Source organism: Salmo trutta, chromosome 38 (genome assembly GCF_901001165.1).
Source record: "Salmo trutta chromosome 38, fSalTru1.1, whole genome shotgun sequence".
Classification (NCBI taxonomy): Eukaryota; Metazoa; Chordata; class Actinopteri; order Salmoniformes; family Salmonidae; genus Salmo; species Salmo trutta.
In genome coordinates this window covers 368,731-389,303 of record NC_042994.1, presented here as the reverse complement: position 1 = coordinate 389,303, position 20,573 = coordinate 368,731, and the positions used below count along the sequence as shown (strand labels likewise).

General features: G+C 43.4%; 1 protein-coding gene and 1 long non-coding RNA gene across 3 annotated transcripts in view; one reads left to right on the top strand and one right to left on the bottom strand.

The window, feature by feature from the left end:
* The window catches only part of LOC115178717 (B-cell receptor CD22-like), a 51,456-nt gene extending 50,014 nt beyond the window's left edge, over positions 1 to 1,442 (top strand). The window contains exons 7-11 of the mRNA XM_029740007.1: positions 67 to 157; positions 320 to 359; positions 657 to 737; positions 919 to 999; positions 1,175 to 1,442. Of these exons, the coding sequence (XP_029595867.1) occupies positions 67 to 157; positions 320 to 359; positions 657 to 737; positions 919 to 999; positions 1,175 to 1,198 (317 nt within the window). The 3' untranslated portion in view covers positions 1,199 to 1,442. The remainder of the gene's footprint in view (positions 1 to 66; positions 158 to 319; positions 360 to 656; positions 738 to 918; positions 1,000 to 1,174) is intronic.
* Positions 1,443 to 6,367: 4,925 nt separating this feature from the next.
* On the bottom strand, positions 6,368 to 20,374 carry LOC115178737 (uncharacterized). 2 transcript variants are annotated; one of them, XR_003872689.1, is made up of 2 exons: positions 20,318 to 20,374; positions 6,368 to 6,695 (listed from the first exon to the last, which is right to left on the bottom strand). It is a non-coding gene; the product is annotated as an uncharacterized LOC115178737 (long non-coding RNA). The 2 variants fall into 2 exon arrangements; XR_003872690.1 differs by lacking the exon at positions 20,318 to 20,374 and adding an exon at positions 7,361 to 7,451.
* Positions 20,375 to 20,573: the final 199 nt, after the last annotated feature.

The following is a 20,573-nucleotide window of genomic DNA, read 5'->3' as shown; positions in this document are numbered from 1 at the left end:
TTGTAAGTCGCTCTGGATAAGAGCGTCTGCTAAATGACGTAAATGTAAATCTATATTCTATTATAGTGAAACAGACCTCAGTTATGACTGCAGCTGTAGGAATCATAGTGCTTGTTCTGGTTCTCATCCTCTGTCTCTCTGGACTCATGTGGTTCAGGTGAGTTAAAATGCATATTTTTATGATTGTTAGCACTCTGATTTGTTATTTACTTTCATTCGTTTGTTAATTAATGAATTAATGTTCAAAATTGTATTTGTAACATGTCAACTTCCACTAGAGGTCAGTAGACAGCAGAAATCACTCTGTTCCTCATTACAGGAGATCCACAGGTGGAAGTGATGCCACAGCAGACACACAGGTTATTCCATCAGTTACACCAGGGTTTCCCAAAATCGGTCCTGTGGCCCCCCTCTCTTTTGGGTGCACGTTTTGTTTTTTGCCTTAGCACTACACAGCTGATTCAATAAACCAACTCATCATCAAGCTTTGATTATTTGATTAAACTGTGTGGTGTTAAGGCAAAAACCAAAACGTGCCCCCAGAGGGGACCCAACCACCTTCACACCTGCCGGAATTAATTTACTGTGTCACGACAGTCTCTTTCATACTATTTTTATTGTTACCTCTCTCTCTCTCTCTCTCTCTCTCTACACAGAGTGTCCATCCTGACTGTAACAGTGACACGTACACAGCTCTGAACATGAGGACCATGTCCCCTGACTACGACACTCTGGCAGTAAGTCTCATATAATTCATTTTGATTGTTTGTGAATGTGTTTGTGTTTTACACATGGATGTGTACAGAGAAAATTATGGAAAGACTGCTGTCTCAAAGAACTCATGCATTTCCTCTCTCCCTCCCTCTCCCCCTCTCTATCTCTCTCTCTCTCTCATGCTCTTTCTCTTTCTGTCAACAGAGTGTCCATCCTGACCCTAACAGTGACACATACACACCTCTGAACATGAAGACCAGGTCACCAGAGTATGACACTCTGGCAGTAAGTCTCTTATAGTTCATTTTGACTGATTGTGTATGTGTGTGTGTGTGTGTGTGTGTGTGTGTGTGTGTGTGTGTGTGTGTGTGTGTGTGTGTGCGTGCGTGCGTGCGTGTGTGTGTGTGTGTGTGTGTGTGTGTCCAAAGAGGGAATGCTAAATCAGAATGTCTTCTTTCAGAATGTGAGGGGACTCTCCCACTGAAGACAGTCCCCACAGGACCTGGACTGAAGAGCTACAGTTCCAAGCTAAAGCTAGGCCTCACTCCTCTATTCTCTTGCTATCATATCTATTATGTTTTCCAGACCATGAACTTTAGCTTTTGAGTAAATGCTGGAATTTATGATAATCATGTATATTAATGATAAATGGGATGGGTTATGCTTCTGCTTTTTTTCTATGGGAATTTTCATTTTCATTTTTTGGATTATATAAATGGCTTACCTTACTTGTGTACCAATCTGTTTACTACAGTTGAAGTCGGAAGTTTACATACACCATAGCCAAATACATTTAAACTCAGTTTTTCACAATTCCTGACATTTAATCCTAGTAAATATTCCCTGTCTTAGGTCAGTTAGGATCACCACTTTATTTTAAGAATGTGAAATGTCAGAATAATAGTAGAGAGATTGATTTATTTCAGCTTTTATTTCTTTCATCACATTCCCAGTGGGTCAGAAGTTTACATACACTCAATTAGTATTTGGTAGCATTGTCTTTAAATTGGTTAACTTGGGTCAAACGTTTTGGGAAGCCTTCCACAAGCTTCCCACAATAAGTTGGGTGAATTTTGGCCCATTCCTCCTGACAGAGCTGGTGTAACTGAGTCAGGATTGTAGGCCTCCTTGCTCACACACGCTTTTTCAATTCTGCCCACAAATGTTCTATAGGGTTGAGGTCAGGGCTTTGTGATGGCCACTACAATACCTTGCCTTTGTTGTCTTTAAGGCATTTTGCCACAACTTTGGAAGTATGCTTGGGGTCTTTGTCAATTTGGAAGACCCATTTGCGACCAAGCTTTAACTTCCTGACTGATGTCTTGAGATGTTGCTTCAATATATCCACATAATTTTCCTCCTCATGATGCCATCTATATTGTGAAGTGCACCAGACCCTCCTGCAGCAAGGCACCCCATAACATGATGCTGCCACCCCCGTGCTTCACGGTTGTGATGGTGTTCTTTGGCTTGCAAGCCTCCCCACTTTTCATCCAAACATAACGATGGTCATTATGGCCAAACATTTCTATGTTTGTGTAATCAGACCAGAGAACATTTCTTCAAAAAGTACGATCTTTGCCCCCATGTGCAGTTGCAAGCCGTAGTTTTGCTTTTTTATGGCGGTTTTGGAGCAGTGGCTTCTTCCTTGCTGAGCGGCCTTTCAGGTTATGTCGATATAGGACTCGTTTTACTGTGGATATAGATACTTTTGTAACTGTTTCCTCCAGCATCTTCACAAGTTCCTTTGCTGTTGTTCTGGGATTGATTTGCACTTTTCGCACCAAAGTACGTTCATCTCTAGGAGACAGAACGTGTCTCCTTCCTGAGCGGTATGACGGCTGCGTGGTCCCATGGTGTTTATACTTGCGTACTTTTGTTTGTACAGATGAACGTGGTACCTTCAGGCTTGTGGAAATTGCTCCCAAGGATGAACCAGACTTGTGGAGGTCTACAATTTTTTTTCTGAGGTCTTGGCTGATTTCCTTTGATTTCCCCATGTTGTCAAACAAAGAGGTACTGACTTTGAAGGTAGGCCTTGAAATACATCCAGAGGTACACCTCCAATTGACTCAAATAATGTCAATTAGCCTATCAGAAGCTTCTAAAGCCATGGCATAATTTTCTGGAATTTTCAGTTACAAAAGTATCACATGGGAAACAGTGTTTAAGCCCTTTACAATGAAGATCTGTGAAGTTATTTGGATTTTTACAAATTATCTTTGAAAGACAGGGTCCTGAAAAGGTTTATTTTTTTGCTGAATTTATGTATGGTCATGTGACTGAACATGTGACCTAACCCTAACCCTTGTGATGACACTGCCAGCCTGATGCCATAGGGTGCCTAGTAATTGCCCCTACAGTGGATAAATAAACGCTATTATTTAATTGAATTACAGTTTAATATGGGGCATGTTCCAGGCAGACTATATTGCAGTCACCTGCCTGCTCTCACAAACATTAGTCCTTCTCCTTTTTACCTAAAGGGGTACTATAATTCAAATTCAAATAGCTAAATGATCCATGGTATGACCACCTTAAAATAATTCCATATGTCAGCTAGTAGAACCCCCCCAAACGGCTTAGACTTTTAGAGGTATAGAAACACAGTGTCAGAGGGAGCAATGTCCAGTGCCTGAACACACAAATCAAATTGTATTTGTCACATGCGCCGAATACAACAGGTGTAGACTTTACTGTGAAATGGTTATTAAATGGTTATTAAGTAACAATGCAGTTGTTTTTATGTAAGAAAATATTCGATTTTTTTAATTATAAAAATGCAACAAAAAATATGAAATCACAATAAAATAACAATAACGAAGCAGCAATAACCAAATACATGAATGAATATTCAATGTCATTTAAAAAGACACGCATCATGTAGACACAATAGGACACAATACATTGAGCGGGCGTTACAGATGGAGCCTGCGCCTTCTAATTGTCCTACAGGTCGTAAGTACGTTCCGCTTGGTGTCCGTGATCAATTGATTCGATGGGCTCATACACCACTACCCTCGTCGGTTCATCCTGGGGTGGCGAGGACAGTGCAAGGCCTTAGGGGGAGGTACTGGTGGCCCACCTTAGCCAAGGACATGAGGTTTTATGTCTCTTCCTGTTCGGTATGTGCCCAGAGTAAGGCTCCTAGGCACCTTCCTAGAGGGAAGTTACAACCCCTCCCCGTTCCACAAAGGCCGTGGTCTCACCTGTCGGTGGACTTTCTTACCGATCTTCCCCCGTCTCAGGGGAATACCACGGTTCTGGTAGTTGTGGATCGGGTTTCTAAGTCCTGCCGTCTCCTCCCATTGCCCGGTCTCCCTACAGCCCTACAGACCGCGGAGGCTCTATTCACCCATGTCTTCCGGCATTACGGGGTGCCGGAGGACATCGTTTCTGATTGGGGTCCCCAGTTCACGTCCCGTGTATGGAGGGCGTTTATGGAGCATCTGGGGGACTCGGTCAGCTTGACCTCCGGTTATCACCCCGAGAGCAATGGGCAGGTGGAGAGAGTGAACCAGGAGGTGGGTAGGTTTCTGCGGTCGTACTGCCAGGACCGGCCAGGTGAGTGGTCAAGGTACTTACCATGGGCTGAGATGGCGCAAAACTCACTCCGCCACTCATCCACTAACATGTCGCCTTTCCAGTGTGTGTTAGGCTACCAGCCGGTCCTGGCACCATGGCATCAGAGTCAGACCGAGGATCCTGCGGTGGAGGATTGGGTGCAGCGCTCCAAGGACACCTGGAGGGCTGTCAAGGAATCCCTGAAACAAGCTGGAGAACGAAAGAAGAGGAGCGCTGACCGCCACCGCAGTGAGGCCCCCATATTCGCACCAGGAGACAGGGTCTGGCTCTCGACCCGAAACCTGCCCCTCCGCTTGCCCTGCCGGAAGCTGGGTCCGCAGCGTGTAGGGCCCTTCAAAGTCCTGATGAGAATAAACAAGGTGTGTTATAGATTACAACTCCATTCTTTTTATTGTATTAACCCATCGTTTCATGTGTCTCTCCTCAGGCCGGTGGTAACTGGTCCCCTACAAGACGGTGAGGTGCCGGAGGTCCCTCTGCCCCCTCTAGATATCAAGGGGTCCCCGGCGTATACAGTACGCACCATTCTGGACTCAAGATGCCGGGTGGGGGCCTGCAGTACATTTTGTCTCTTGTAAAACATGTAGGCCCACTCCTCAAATAAAGAAATGTAACTACAGTATGCTGACTTTAGACCATTTTCTATTTAGATACAGTAACATCCCTTATGTGACATGCTGTTGCTGCATGTTAATGCCCTGACTAGGCTACTTTAAAATGTATCAACCACAGAACTCACACTTAGGCTACGTCTGCTTCTACTAATACTTACAGTAGACTACTTCTTGTTTCCACGCAGTGACAGTACGTTGACTAACTGTTCAAGACCTCTCCCCTTCACTTCACTCTGTAAGTACACTTGACGATATCTTGGAATATAGTTTTAGTTTTGATGTTTTTAGCCGTACATCACATGACTTACTGTATCTTTGTACTTGTTGGTTTATATTGAACTGTGTTTTGGTTGTTACATCAGGGCCTGTATTCATAAAGTGTCTCAGACGGTCCATTTCATTATGATCTAAAAGGCTAAACTGATCCCAGATCAGCTCTCCTACTCTGATACACTTTGTGAATACGGACCCTGGACAGTGGTTTCATGTGTTTAGTTAAGTTCAGTTAATTAAATTGCATGTTTCAAATATCAGTAGAGTAGAGTATGCCAGTAACACCAAGATGGATTTCTGCCAAAGGGTCCCAGATCTCAATTGAATAGGGTCATTTTCACAGTCAAAGTATAAGAGGGCCAAGTATAACTGTGTGTGCGGGTGCGTGTGCATGTGTGTGTGTGTGTATTTTGACATATTAATCTGATTGTTGGATATACAGTGACGACCAAAATTATTGATTGATTGAAATACTGAGCTATATTGTGTGCTACAAAAGATGGGAAGTACATTGTACATGTTGTTTCACATGAAGACTTTAGCATGCTATTTTAAGAGTTCTCAGAGCAACAGAGTGACAGTAAGAGTAAGAGTGATTAAGTGGATGCTTCGTAAAAGCTTTAGGAGTAGTATTAACATGAGACACAGAGATGGTGGGTTGTGTTTAGGAGTAGTATTAACATGAGACACAGAGATGGTGGGTTGTGTTTAGGAGTAGTATTAACATGAGACACAGTGATGGTGGGATGTGTTTAGGAGTAGAATTAACATGAGACACAGTGATGGTGGGTTGTGTTTAGGAGTAGTATTAACATGAGAAACAGTGACGGTGGGTTGTGTTAAGGAGTAGTATTAACATGAGACACAGTGATGGTGGGTTGTGTTTGGGAGTAGTATTAACATGAGACACAGTGATGGTGGGTTGTGTTTAGGAGTGGTATTAACATGAGACACAGTGATGGTGGGTTGTATTTAGGAGTAGTATTAACATGAGACACAGTGATGGTGGGTTGTGTTTAGGAGTAGTAATAACATGAGACAGTGATGGTGGGTTGTGTTTAGGAGTAGTATTAACATGAGACACAGTGATGGTGGGTTGTGTTTATCAGTAGTATTAACATGAGACACAGTGGTGATGGGTTGTGTTTAGGAGTAGTATTAACATGAAACACAGTGATGGCTGGTTTTGTTTAGCAGTTGTATTAACATGAAACACAAGGCCGGCCTGCATAGGATTAGGCCTATGCTTTGACGAGGGCAGCATTTTCTGAGCTAAACTGACCAAGACCCACCTCCAACAACACAGAAAACCTCACATAATTCTGCCTAAAAACAATGACAATTTCTCTCAACCAGTGGGGTTTTTAGGTGAGCACTGATTCCACCCTGTGATAAGCAGTAACCACTTTGTCAATGGCAGGGATGCAAAATATTTATCTTGTCCGTTCCCAGCGCTCCTGTCCAGGGTGCTGTTGGAGAGACGCATCACTGCTGAGCTCCACCAACATTCTGTAAATAAAGAAAAAGAAAGAGTATGTGGCCTTTTCGGGAAACTTATTATATCAGATTTCTCCTATCAAATAGCCTTACCTGAATGATGCCCAATCACATAAAAAATGTGCTGACACTTAACAAACAACATATTCTAAAAACAATACAAGTCAAGGTAAAATAGACAATATTGTCTGGACAACCAGGCTAGTCACTGCTGTCCAGGAGATTCATCCATGGGCTAAATTGTCATGATCAGTGGTTTCAAGTTTGTATCCCTCAATTTTTTACTAAGCTGATCATAGCGAAAATAAAATATTTCTGCATTTGTTGCTGTGTAAACACATTGCAAATAGGCTCAGGATAAATCCTCCTGATAAAGTTGGGTTGCTGATTTTCAGAGCTTAATTAGCCAAATTGATTAGTCACAGGAATCAGGACTAATTAATATGATGCAACAGCCTGTTTTACAAACGGTGGACCTACCAAATGGATGAGCATTCATAAAATTCCGTTTTGGGCCGACATGGTAGAATACATCCCCGTAAGCACAGGCCGACATCTTTTGGACATCTTTGGTCATGTCCGAACTGGCAGTCTTTTTTGGTGTTTTACAAATGGTAGGCCTACAACATAGATGGGCATTCCTAAAATGTTATTTCAGACAACACTGTAGGCTATACCTCAGTAAGCACCGTCCAACACTGACAACTTTTGGAGGTCTTTTTTTGGTCCTGTCTGGACTGGATGTTTTTTTTGGTGCATTCCGGACCGGCTCTGATTTCCACGTTCACGGACGTTGGTTTTTGGTCTGGTCCGGACCAAATTTGAAACCATCATAGACTTCTGTGTTTGGTTGAGATTTTGCCTGCTCTGGACCAGCTTTCATTTGGCTCAAACAAAGACGTCTATAAATCACGTCTTTTCATCTTTCATTCAGAACCTAAAGTCAACCTAACTTCAATGTCTGGAAAAACAAGTATTTTAAAACCACAACCTAGAGAGGTAACAACGGCGATCAACTTAACACTTTACAACTAAGCACACTGAAAATAAACAAGACTTCTACAGAGCAGCACACACTGTGCACCAACCGACAGCTCCACACAGAGAGCAGGAATAACTTTATTTCCTCCTTCCTGACTGCCGATGTGCTTTTAAAGTGGCAGCACACGGTGAAGGCTCTCTGCAGGATTTCACCACAACATTAAACTATATATGGATAACAGGCTACATTAGAATATGTATAGATAACAGGCTACATTAGACTATATATGGATAACAGGCTACATTAGACTATATATGGATAACAGGCTACATTAGACTATATATGGATAAGATGCTACATTAGACTATATATGGATAACAGGCTATATTAGACTATATATGGATAACAGGCTACATTAGACTATATATGGATAACAGGCTACATTAGACTATATATGGATAACAGGCTACATTAGACTATATATGGATAACAGGCTACATTAGACTATATATGGATAACAGGCTACATTAGACTAAATATGGATAACAGGCTACATTAGACTATATATGGATAACAGGCTACATTAGACTATATATGGATAACAGGCTATATTAGACTATATATGGATAACAGGCTACATTAGACTATATATGGATAACAGGCTACATTAGACTATATATGGATAACAGGCTACATTAGACTATATATGGATAACAGGCTACATTAGACTATATATGGATAACAGGCTACATTAGACTATATATGGATAACAGGCTACATTAAACTATACAGTATATGGACAGCAGCAGTCAATACAGCAGGCTATGGTGATGATGATACTGATTCCTCTGCTAACAAATGCTACTACCAGTACTGTACACAAGGGTCAACAGTGTAACATAGTATGATAGTGGCATGTTGTATTACTACAGACATCAGTGTTTGTGTTATTAAATGTGACTTTGTCAAGTAGCCAGTGTTGTGTTTCACCATTCAATCTGATGTATTGTCAGTTTGTTATGTTGTTATTAGCCCAACATTACTGAGGACATTATTATTAGGATGGTGCAGTAATGTTGAGATGCCAGTAGGGAGAACTCTAGTCTAGAACACTGGAACCTTCAGTACCACTTTGATACAGCTGATGAGGAGTGTAAATTGAATGTGTTTGTAGAATATAATGAATGTCATCATGGAACTGACCAAATGTAAATGGAACTTTGACCTGTTCCATGTAGAACTCAGAGGGACAAGGCAACACATCCTAAAATATTATAAACATTCCATATAGAATAGTAAACATATTGTTAACATGGTTCTGTATTTATATAAAAGTGTAAATGGGGGACATTTTGTCCATTTAAGAAATGTAGGGCCCACTCTAATAGAGTAACCTTCCTTCTCTGACATGTTGTTCTGGTCGTCATGCATGTTAATGTCTTAAAGAGGAAGAAAGGACAGTTCTATACCAGCTACTTGTGTTCTGACTACTTTAAATATGTATCAACCACAGAACTGACACTTACTAGCAGTTCCCACTCACTACCAGTCAGTTAACTCACTGTACAAGACCTCTCCTCTTCACTTCACTCTGTAAGTACTCTTGACAATATCTTGAAATATAGTTTGGGGTTATTTGTTTTTAGTCATAAGTCATATACTTGAGGGTAATGTATCATTTACTTGTTGTTATGTTTTGAGCTGTGTTTGGTTGTTACATCAGGGCCAGTATTCAATAAGTGTCTCAGTGTAGGAGTGTTGATCTACATAGGGATGAGATGATTAAGCAGGGTAAAAATGACATTCAGACAAACATTGTAACACTGCAGTGTGTGAGGGGGGGGGGGATTTGTACATTGCTAGACATGACCGCCTTGTTGACCTGATAGCCAGCGAGGTGAGACAAATAGTCTCACCGACAGCATAAATGCATAAACATTCTTGTCTAAAGGGACACCTTGTTAGCGCCGGAGAAGATGGCTGCCATTTTATGGGCTCTTAACCAACTGTGCTATTTTGTTAGTTTTTTCTTGTTGTTTGTAACTTATTTTGTACATAATGTTGCTGCTACCGTCTCTTATGACTGAAAATAGCTTCTGGAAATCAGAACAGCGATTACTCACCTTGAAAAGATTTTGCGGAAGAGGATCGGGGTGCCTTGTGACGAGTGGCTAATATGCCGTTGCCATCTGTACTATTGGCCAACGTACAATCGCTGGATAATAAATTGGACAAACTAAAATCACATATATCCTACCATTGGGACATTCAAAACTGTAAAATCTTGGATGAACGACGACATGAATAACATACAGCTGGCGGTTTATACACTGTATCGGCAGGATCGAACAGCAGCCTCTGGTATGACAAGGGATGGCGGTCTATGTATATTTGTAAACAACAGCTGGTGCACAATATCTAAGGAAGTCTCAAGGTTTTGCCCACCTGAGGTAGACAGGTAGACCTAGAGAGTTTTCGTCTTTATTTTTCGTAGCTGTCTACATACCACCACAGACCAATGCTGGCACTAAGACCAAACTCAATGAGCTGTATACAGCCATTAGAAAACAGCAAAACTCTCATCCAGAGGTGGCGCTCCTAGTGGCCGGTGACTTTAATGCAGGGAAACTTACATCTGTTTTACCTCATTTCCACCAGCATGTTAAATGTGCAACCAGAGGGAAAAAAACTCTGGACCACCTTTACTCCACACACAGAGACACGTACACAGCTCTACCTCACCCTCCATTTGGCAAATCTGACCATAATTCTATCCTCCTGATTCCTGCTTAAAAGCAAAAATTAAACCAGGAAGCACCAGTGACTCAGTCAATTTAAAAGTGGTCAGATGAAGCAGATGCCAAGCTACAGGACTGTTTTGCTAACACAGACTGGAAAATGTATCGGGATTCTTCTGATGGCATTGAGGAGTACATCACAGTCGTCACTGGCTTCATCAATAAGTGCATTGATGACGTTGTCCCCACAGTGACTGTACGTACATACCCCAACCAGCAGCATTTTATTACAGGTAATATCCACACTGAGCTAAAGGCTAGAGATGCCGCTGAAGCTTATAAGAAATCCCGCTATGCCCTCCGACGAACCATCAAGCAGGAAAAAAGTCAATACAGGACTAAGATAGAATTGTTCTACACTGGCTCCAAAACTCGTCGGATGTGGCAGGGCTTGCAAACTATTACAGACTACAAAGTGAAGCACAGCCGAGAGTTGCCCGGTGAGCCTACCAGACGAGCTAAATTACAAGAGCCTACCAGACGAGCTAAATTACTTCTATGCTCGCTTTGAAGCAAGTAACACTGAAACATGCATGAGAGCATCAGCTGTTCTGGACGACTGTGTGATCACGCTCTCCACAGCTGATGTATGACCTTTAAACAGGTCAACATTCACAAGGCCGCAGGGCCAGATGGATTACGAGGACGTGTACTGCGAGCATGCGCTGACCAACTGGCAAGTGTCTTCACTGACATTTTCAACCTCTCCCTTTCTGAGTCTGTAATACCAACATGTTTCAAGCAGACCACCATAGTCCCTGTGCCCAAGAACACTAAGGTAACCTGCCTAAATGACTACCAATCCGTAGCACTCACATCTGTAGCCATGAAGTGCTTTGAAAGGCTGGTCATGGCTCACATCAACACCATTATCCCAGAAACCCTAGATCCACTCCAATTTGCATACCGCCCCAACAGATCCACAGATGATGCAATCTCTATTGCACTCCACACCTGGACAAAAGGAACACCTATGTGAGAATCCTATTCATTGACTACAGCTCAGTGTTCAACACCATAGTGCCCTCAAAGCTCATCACAAAGCTAAAGACCCTGGGACTAAACACCTGCCTCTGCAACTGAATCCTGGACTTCTTGATGGGCCGCCCCCTGGTGGTAAGGCTAGGTAACAACACATCCACCACACTGATCCTCAACATGGGGGCCCTTCAGAGTTGCGTGCTCAGTCCCCTCCTGTACTCCCTTTTCACTCATGACTGCATGGTCAGGCATGACTCCAACACCATCATTAAGTTTGCTGATGACACAACAGTGGTCGGGCCTGCCTGATCACAAACAACGACGAGACAGAAAATATGGAGGAGGTTGGAGACCTGGCCGTGTGGTGCCAGGACAGCAACCTCTCCCTCAACGTGATCAAGACTAAGGAGATGATTGTGGACTACAGGAAAAGGAGGACTGAGCACGCCCCCATTCTCATTGACAGGGCTGTAGTGGAGCAGGTTGACAGCTTCAAGTTCCTTGGTGTCCACATCACCAACAAACTAACATGATCCAAGCACACCAAGACAGTCGTGAAGAGGGCACGACAAAACCCATTCCCCCTCAAGAGACTGAAAAGATTTGGCATGGTTTCTCAGATCCTCAAAAGGTTGTACAACTGCACCATCGAGAGCATCCTGACAGGTTGCGTCACTCCCTGGTATGGCAACTGCTCGGCCTCCGAATGCAAGGAACTACAGAGGGTAGTGAGAATGGCCCAGTACATCACTGGGGCCATGCTTCCTGCCATCCAGGACCTCTATACCAGGTGGTGATTTTTATTTCACTTTTATTTAACCAGGTAGGCTAGTTGAGAACAAGTTCTCATTTGCACCTGCGACCTGGCCAAGATAAAGCATGGCAAATCGACATATACAACAACACAGTTACACATGGAATAAACAAAACCTACAGTCAATAATACAGTAGAACAAAAGAAAACAAAAAGTCTATATACAGTGAGTGCAAATGAGGTAAGATAAGGGCGTTAAGGCAATAAATAAGCCATGGTGGCTAAGTAATTACAATATAGCAATTAAACACGAATGGTAGATGAGCAGAAGATGAATGTGCAAGTAGAGATCCTGGGGTGCAAAGGAGCAAGATAAATAAATAAATACAGTATGGGGAGGAGGTAGGTAGATAGATGGGCTGTTTACAGATGGGCTATGTACAGGTGCAGTGATCTGTGAGCTGTTCTGACAGCTGGTGCTTAAAGTTAGTGAGGGAGATATGAGTCTCCAGCTTCAGAGACGTTTGCAGTTCGTTCCAGTCATTGGCAGCAGAGAACTGGAAGGAAAGATGACCAAAGGAGGAATTGGCTTTGGGGGTGACCAGTGAGATATACCTGCTGGAGCTCGTGCTACGAGTGGGTGCTGCTATGGTGACCAGTGAGCTGAGATAAGGCGGGGCTTTACCTAGCAGAGACTTGTAGATAACCTGTAGCCAGTGGGTTTGGCGATGAGTATGAAGCGAGGGCCAACCAACGAGAGAGTACAGGTCGCAGTGGTGGGTAGTGTATGGGGCTTTGGTGACAAAACGGATGGCACCGTGATAGACTGCATCCAATTTGTTGAGTAGAGTGTTGGAGGCTATTTTATAGATGACATCACCGAAGTCGAGGATCGGTAGGATGGTCAGGTTTACGAGGGTATGTTTGGCAGCATGAGTGAAGGATGCTTTGTTGAGATATAGGAAGCCGATTCTAGATTTATTTTTGGATTGGAGATGCTTAATGTGAGTCTGGAAGGAGAGTTTGCAGTCTAACCAGACACCTAGGTATTTGTAGTTGTCCACGTATTCTAAGTCAGAGCCTGTGATGCTGGACGGGCGAGCAGGTGCGGGCAGTGATCGATTGAATAGCATGCATTTTGTTTTACTTGCGTTTAAGAGCAGTTGGAGGCCACGGAAGGAGAGTTGTATGGCATTGAAGCTCGTCTGGAGGTTAGTTAACAGTGTCCAAAGAGGGGCTTGAAGTATACAGAATGGTGTCGTCTGCGTAGAGGTGGATCAGAGAATCACCAGCAGCAAGAGCAAAATCAATGATGTGTACAGAGAAGAGAGGCGGCCGGAGAATTGAACCCTGTGGCACCCCCATAGAGACTGCCAGAGGTCCGGAAAACAGGCCCTCCGATTTGACACACTGAACTCTATCAGAGAAGTAGTTGGTAAACCAGGCGATGCAATCATTTGAGAAACCAAGGCTGTCGAGTCTGCCAATAAGAATGTGGTGATTGACAGAGTCGAAAGCCTTGGTCGATGAATACGGCTGCACAGTAATGTCTCTTATCGATGGCAGATATAATGTCGTTTAGGACCTTGAGCGTGGCTGAGGTGCACCCATGACCAGCTCTGAAACCAGTTTGTGTAGCGGAGAAGGTACGGGGGGATTCGAAATGGTCGGTAATCTGTTTGTTAACTTGGCTTTCAAAGACCTTAGAAAGACAGGGTAGGATAAATATAGGTCTGTAGCAGTTTGGGTCTAGAGTGTCACCCCCTTTTAAGAGGGGGATGACCGCGGCAGCTTTCCAATCTTTGGGAATCTCAGACGATACGAAAGAGACGTTGAGCAGGCTAGTAATAGGGGTTGCAACAATTTTGGCAGATCATTTTAGAAAGAGAGGGTACAGATTGTCTAGCCTGGCTGATTTGTAGGGGTCCAGATTTTGCAGCTCTTTCAGAACATCAGCTATCTGGATTTGGGTGAAGGAGAAATGGTTGGGGCTTTGGCGGGTTGCTGTGGAGGGTGCCGGGCAGTTGACCGTGGTAGGGGTTGCCAGGTGGAAAGCATGGCCAGCCGTAGATAAATGCTTATTGAAATGATCAATTATCGTGGATTTATCGTTGGTAACAGTGTTTCCTAGCCTCAGAGCAGTGGGCAGCTGGGAGGAGGTGCTCTGATTCTCCATGGACTTTACAGTGTCCCAGAACTTTTTTGAGTTAGTACTACAGGATGCAAATTTCTGTTTGAAAAAGCTCGCCTTAGCTTTCCTAACTGCCTGTGTATATTTGTTCCTAACTTCCCTGAAAAGTTGCATATCACGGGGGCTATTCAATGCTAATGCAGAATGCCACAAGATGTTTTTGTGCTGGTTCAGGGCAGACAGGTCTGGTGTAAACCAAGGACTATATCTATTCCTAGTTCTACATTTTTTGAATGGGGCATGCTTATTTAAGATGGTGAGGAAGGCACTTTTAAAGAATAGCCAGGCATCATCTACTGACGGGATGAGGTCAATGTCATTCCAGGATACCCCGGCCAGGTCGATTAGAAAGGCCTGCTCGCAGAAGTGTTTTAGGGAGCGTTTGACAGTGATGAGGGGTGGTCGTTTGGTCGCAGCCCCATTACGGATGCAGGCAATGAGGCAATGATCGCTAAGATCTTGATTGAAAACAGCAGAGGTTTATTTGGAGGGCGAGTTAGTTAGGATGATATCTATGAGGGTGCCCGTGTTTACGTATTTGGGGTTCTACCTGGTAGGTTCATTGATCATTTTTGTGAGATTGAGGGCATCAAGCTTAGATTGTAGGATGAAAGTGGGGGGGGGGGGGGGGGTTAAGCATGTCCCAGTTTAGGTCACCTAGTAGCACGAGCTCAGAAGATAGATGGGGGGCAATCAATTCACATATGGTATCGAGGGCACAGCTGGAGACAGAGGGTGGTCTATAGCAAGTGGCAACAGTGAGAGACTTGTTTCTGGAAAGGTGCATTTTTAGAAGTAGAAGCTCGAATTGTTTGGGTACAGACTTGGATAGTAATACAGAACTCTGTGCAGGCTATCTTTGCAGTAGATTGCAACACCACCCCCTTTGACAGTTCTATCTTGGTGGAAAATGTTATAGTTAGCAATGGAGATTTCAGGGTTTTTGGTGGTTTTCCTAAGCCAGGATTCAGAGACAGCTAAGAAATCCGGGTTAGCAGAGTATGCTAAAGCAGTGTGTCAAGCAAACTAAGGGAGTAGGTTTCTAATGTTAACATGCATGAAACCAAAGCTTTTACGGTTACAGAAGTCAACAAATGAGAGCACCTGGGGAGTGGGAGTGGAGCTAGGCACTGCAGGACCTGGATTAACCTCTACATCACCAGAAGAACAGAGGAGAAGTAGGATAAGGGTACGGCTAAAGGCTATACAAACTGGCCGTCTATCACGTTCAGAACAGAGAGTAAAAGGAGCAGGTTTCTGGGCACGATAGCATAGATTCAAGTCACAGTGTACAGACAAAGGTAAGGTAGGATGTGAGTACATTGGAGGTAAACCTAGGCATTGAGTAACGATGAGAGAGATATAGTCTCTAGAGACGTTTAAACCAGGTGATGTCATCGCATATGTAGGAGGTGGAACAACGTGGTTGGTTAAGGCATATCGAGCAGGGCTAGAGACTCTACAGTGAAATAAGACAGTAATCACTAACCAGGACAGTAATGGACGAGGCATATTGATATTAGAGCGAGGCATGCATAGCCAAGTGAACATATGGGTCCAGTGAGAGGTTGAGCTGACTGGGGACACGGCGATTCAGACATTTAGCAGGCCGATGCTAACAAGCTAACAGTTTGTAGGCCGGGTTAGCAAGCAAGCAGTTAGCAGACTGGGACAAGCAAGCTAGCAGTTAGCAGACCGGGGCAAGCAAGCTAGCAGTTAGCAGACCGGGGCAAGCAAGCTAGCAGTTAGCAGACCGGGGCAAGCAAGCTAGCAGTTAGCAGACTGGGGCAAGCAAGTTAGCAGAAGGGCCTTTGGGGGACGTCGCGATGGGGGTAAGTCTGTTTTTGCCTCTTCGTGCGGTGATGTCGATAGACCAGTCGTGGATTAGTAGTTAGGGTTTCAAGTAGCTCTAGGTAGCTAGCAGGCCACGGTTAGCAGAATGGGCCTTCAGCGGACGTCGCACCTGAGGGGCCTGTTGGAATCCTCGGGCAGAAAATGTTCAGAGTTTGCGGTAGGAATCCGGGGATATGGAGAGAAAAAAAAATAGGTCCGTTATGCTCTGGTTTGAGTCACGTTGTTCGAACTGGCGAGAGCTTTCCAAGCTAAAGGTTAGCTGATGACCGCTAGCAATGGTTTGCTGACTGATAGCTTGTAGGTAGTTAGCTGCCTAGCTTCAGTTGAGGGATTCCAGATCCGAAGTAAATAGAAATACTTTAGAAAAAAAATCCAGATCCACGCCACATTGGGTGAGGCGGGTTGCAGGAGAGTATTTAGAAGTTGAGGTTAATGAAAATATTTAAAAAGATAATAACTCTACCTACAAGCATATTTACATTTGACATTTTAGTCATTTAGCAGACACTCTTATCCAGAGCGACTTACAGTACTGAATGCATACATTTCATACATGTTTTTTTTCTTCCGTACTGGTCCCCCGTGGGCATCGAACCCACAACCCTGGCGTTGCAAACACCATGTTCTACCAACTGAGCCACATGGGATATATATATATGTTTATATATATACCGACTAACCGGTGCCCCCGCACATTGACTCTGTACCTTTACCCCTGTATATAGCCTCACTATGTTATTTTATTGCTGCTCTTAATTATGTGTCACTTTTATTTATTTCCTTTTTTTGTATTTTTCTTAAAACTGCATTGTTAGTTAATGGCTTGTAAGTAAGCGTTTCACTGTACGGTCTACACCTGTTGTATTTAGCGCATGTGACAAAAACAATTTGATTTGAAGCTGGTTTGATGTTGATTATGATATGTTTTCCTGTGTGCCAAATACACCAGATATTGTTGTTTTGGGCAGAGGCCAGGGAGAGGTGCTCATTGTGGAAGTGGGTTGCTCATTTAACGGCTTTCCTGAGACTCTGCTTAAATACCTGCCCCTTGTGGTGCTTGGACAGCCTCTGGTGTAGGTGCAAGCTGTTGGCACTGATATTTGTCAGTCTCAGCCACTCACACAGGCTTGCAGTGCGTGGCCTCCAATTAGCAGGCCTGACAAAAACTAGGGCAAAACAATTGGCTAGGTATTGCTCTGTTTCAGCTGACATGGGCAGTCTAGCCGTTTGGAGAGGGAGGTGCTTTCTGTACCTAAGTGCCATGCATTCAGGGACCTTTGAAATGTTCAATTTGATTGGTGGATTCAAATAAACTATTTAAAATGTGTGTGTGACACAGTGGATTTATCTGAGGGTCCTTCAGGACCAGACTGATAGGGAGTAGGATTGACATCTATACTGTGTAGGATAGATGTGTGTGTGTGTGTGTGTGTGTGTGTGTGTGTGTGTGTGTGTGTGTGTGTGTGTGTGTGTGTGTGTGTGTGTGTGTGTGTGTGTGTGTGTGTGTGTGTGTGTGTGTGTCACAAGTGTAGAGAGTCAGGAGGCAGTTGCAGGTTTAGAACTACTGAAATCTATTAAAATAATAAAGTACTCAGGAAATAGCAGGAAAACAAGCAACATTTACAATGACTGACAAAGACAAATGACAGAGGGAGTATATATACAGTGATAGAGTGGGGATTGGAACCAGGTGTGTGTAATGAAGACTAACAAGTCCGGGGTTGATGAGTGAAGGGCGTTTGACAGCAGCAGGTTTGGCAGCAACTAGAAGGCCAGCGAAGCCGAAAGCCTGAGCTGGACAGGAGGTGGAGCCAAAGCGAAGGCTGGTTTTGCTGTGTGTGTGTGGGTGTTTGGGTGTGGGTGTGTGTGTGTTTGGGTGTGTGTTTGGGTGTGTGTTTGTGTGTGTGTGTGTGTGTGTGTGTGCGTGTGTGCATGTTTGTGAGTCACTTGCTGTTTAGCCTCACAGCTTGGGGATAGGAGCTATCATTGAACCTTGTGGTCAGAAATATGTGTTTACAGTACTACAGATCTGTTCAATAAGTGATTGTTGTTGTTGATGTTGTTTATAATGATGACTATTGTATACATTACGAAATTATTTTTGCATCATACATCATGTCAGCTTAAATAGACAGACGTAGACAGACATGCAACACGTCACACACATTACAGACAGACAGTATTCACATAGACAACCATATAGCACAATACAACACAACACAATATGAGCCTGGTTCATTTTCAGTAATGAGGCCCTGTACCCCATTTACAGTTTCTACTTCAATGTATCAGGTGGAGTTATTCACCAGCTATAGAGTGACTTGTTGTTTATGTTTCTAAGACTGCAGGGTGGGAGATGCAACAATGGCCTTGAGAACAGCAGGAAGTGTGTTGGTGGTCTTTCTCTGGTCTGTAGCAGGTATGGTCTCATTCCTGTCTTTTAGTTGCTCAGTTTATCAATCTATAGATATTTCTAAAAGCATAACAACTTGTGTTCTACTGTCAACACATTCGGCATCTCCACTTCACTGTAAACAGTTGTCTTTCACACTTCACTGAGTGATGCTTATCTGTGGTTGCCATTCTCACTCAACCAAAGAGTATCAATGTCTCAACTCAGCAACTATGGAACAAAGTGTTAATGTGAGTCAAAAGACCTTGAACTTAATGTAACGTTCTTGTGATTTCTAACTGTGTTTCAGTTGTACTGGGTCAGATTGGCTGGAGTGTTACATACACCACTCAGAGTATCTGTACCTTGAAGGGGTCAACAGTGGAGCTGTCCTGCTCTTACATATATCCTAGTGGTTATACAGTCACAACAACCTTCTGGTTCACTAAAAATGATGCTGAGGGGAAATATGTGAGTCTGTTAGATGACCCAGACTACAAAGGACGTGTGACGTATCGTAAGGATAAAGAGAATGGTCACACCCTGTCAATCACAGACCTGAGAGAGAGAGACTCAGCTACGTACAAGTTCAGATTTATAACAAATCAGACTGGAGGGAGATATACTGGCAATCCTGGAGTCACTCTGTCTGTAACAGGTACAGTAACATTCTATATACTGGTGATCCTGGAGTCACTCTGTCTGTAACAGGTACAGTAACATTCTATATACTGGTGATCCTGGAGTCTCTCTGTCTGTAACAGGTACAGTAACATTCTATATACTGGTGATCCTGGAGTCTCTCTGTCTGTAACAGGTACAGTAACATTCTATATACTGGTGATCCTGGAGTCACTCTGTCTGTCACAGGTACAGTAACATTCTATATACTGGTGATCCTGGAGTCTCTCTGTCTGTAACAGGTACAGTAACATTCTATATACTGGTGATCCTGGAGTCACTCTGTCTGTCACAGGTACAGTTACATTCTACATACTGATGATCCTGGAGTCTCTCTGTCTGTAACAGGTACAGTAACATTCTATATACTGGTGATCCTGGAGTCACTCTGACTGTAACAGGTACAGTAACATTCTTTAAACTGGTGATCCTGGAGTCTCTCTGTCTGTAACAGGTACAGTGATATTATATATAGAATGCTAATCTGTTTAATTGTTTCTGGAAAATTGTCTTGATTTGTATTGAAATAATACAATTAATATGAAAGCATGCATTAAATAGGAATGTCTGAATTGATGATTTGAGAACGTCCACTCCTGCCTCATTTGAACTAAACAGGTAATTGAGGGTTTAATGTTATCTACTCCAGACCTGCAGGTGAAGGTGACCACTACATTGTTGTCAATGACACTGACCTGTAGCACCACCTGTACTCTGACTGGTAACCCCACCTACATCTGGTACAGGAACAGCACGATTGGACAAGAGGACTCCTCCCCCTCGTACTCAGTCCACTTAAAAACTGAAGACAGCTTCTACTGTGTTGTAAAAGACATCAATTCTCCTGCAGTGTGTGAGTGTGACTAATACACTTTATAAAGTCTGTCAAAATCATCCAATACATCATTGGTCAGTGTTGATGTTTAGTGAAACAGACATCAAATAGGGCTACTATTTCATTTAGATTAATGGATGTTGATTTTACAGTTCAAAATACTTACACAATTTCATAATGAGAAGCCAAACTTTCAATTTGTCTGTTATCCAGATGGCCCAAAGAACACCTCAGTGTCAGTCAGTCCCTCTGGTGAAATAGTGGAGGGCAGTTCAGTGAATCTGACCTGCAGCAGTGTTGCCAACCCACCTGTGGACAAATACACCTGGTACAAGATAACACACAAGAAAATGTCAATGAGACATTCTGGACAGAGATACACCATCCATAACATCAGCTCTGAGGACAGAGAGGGATACTAC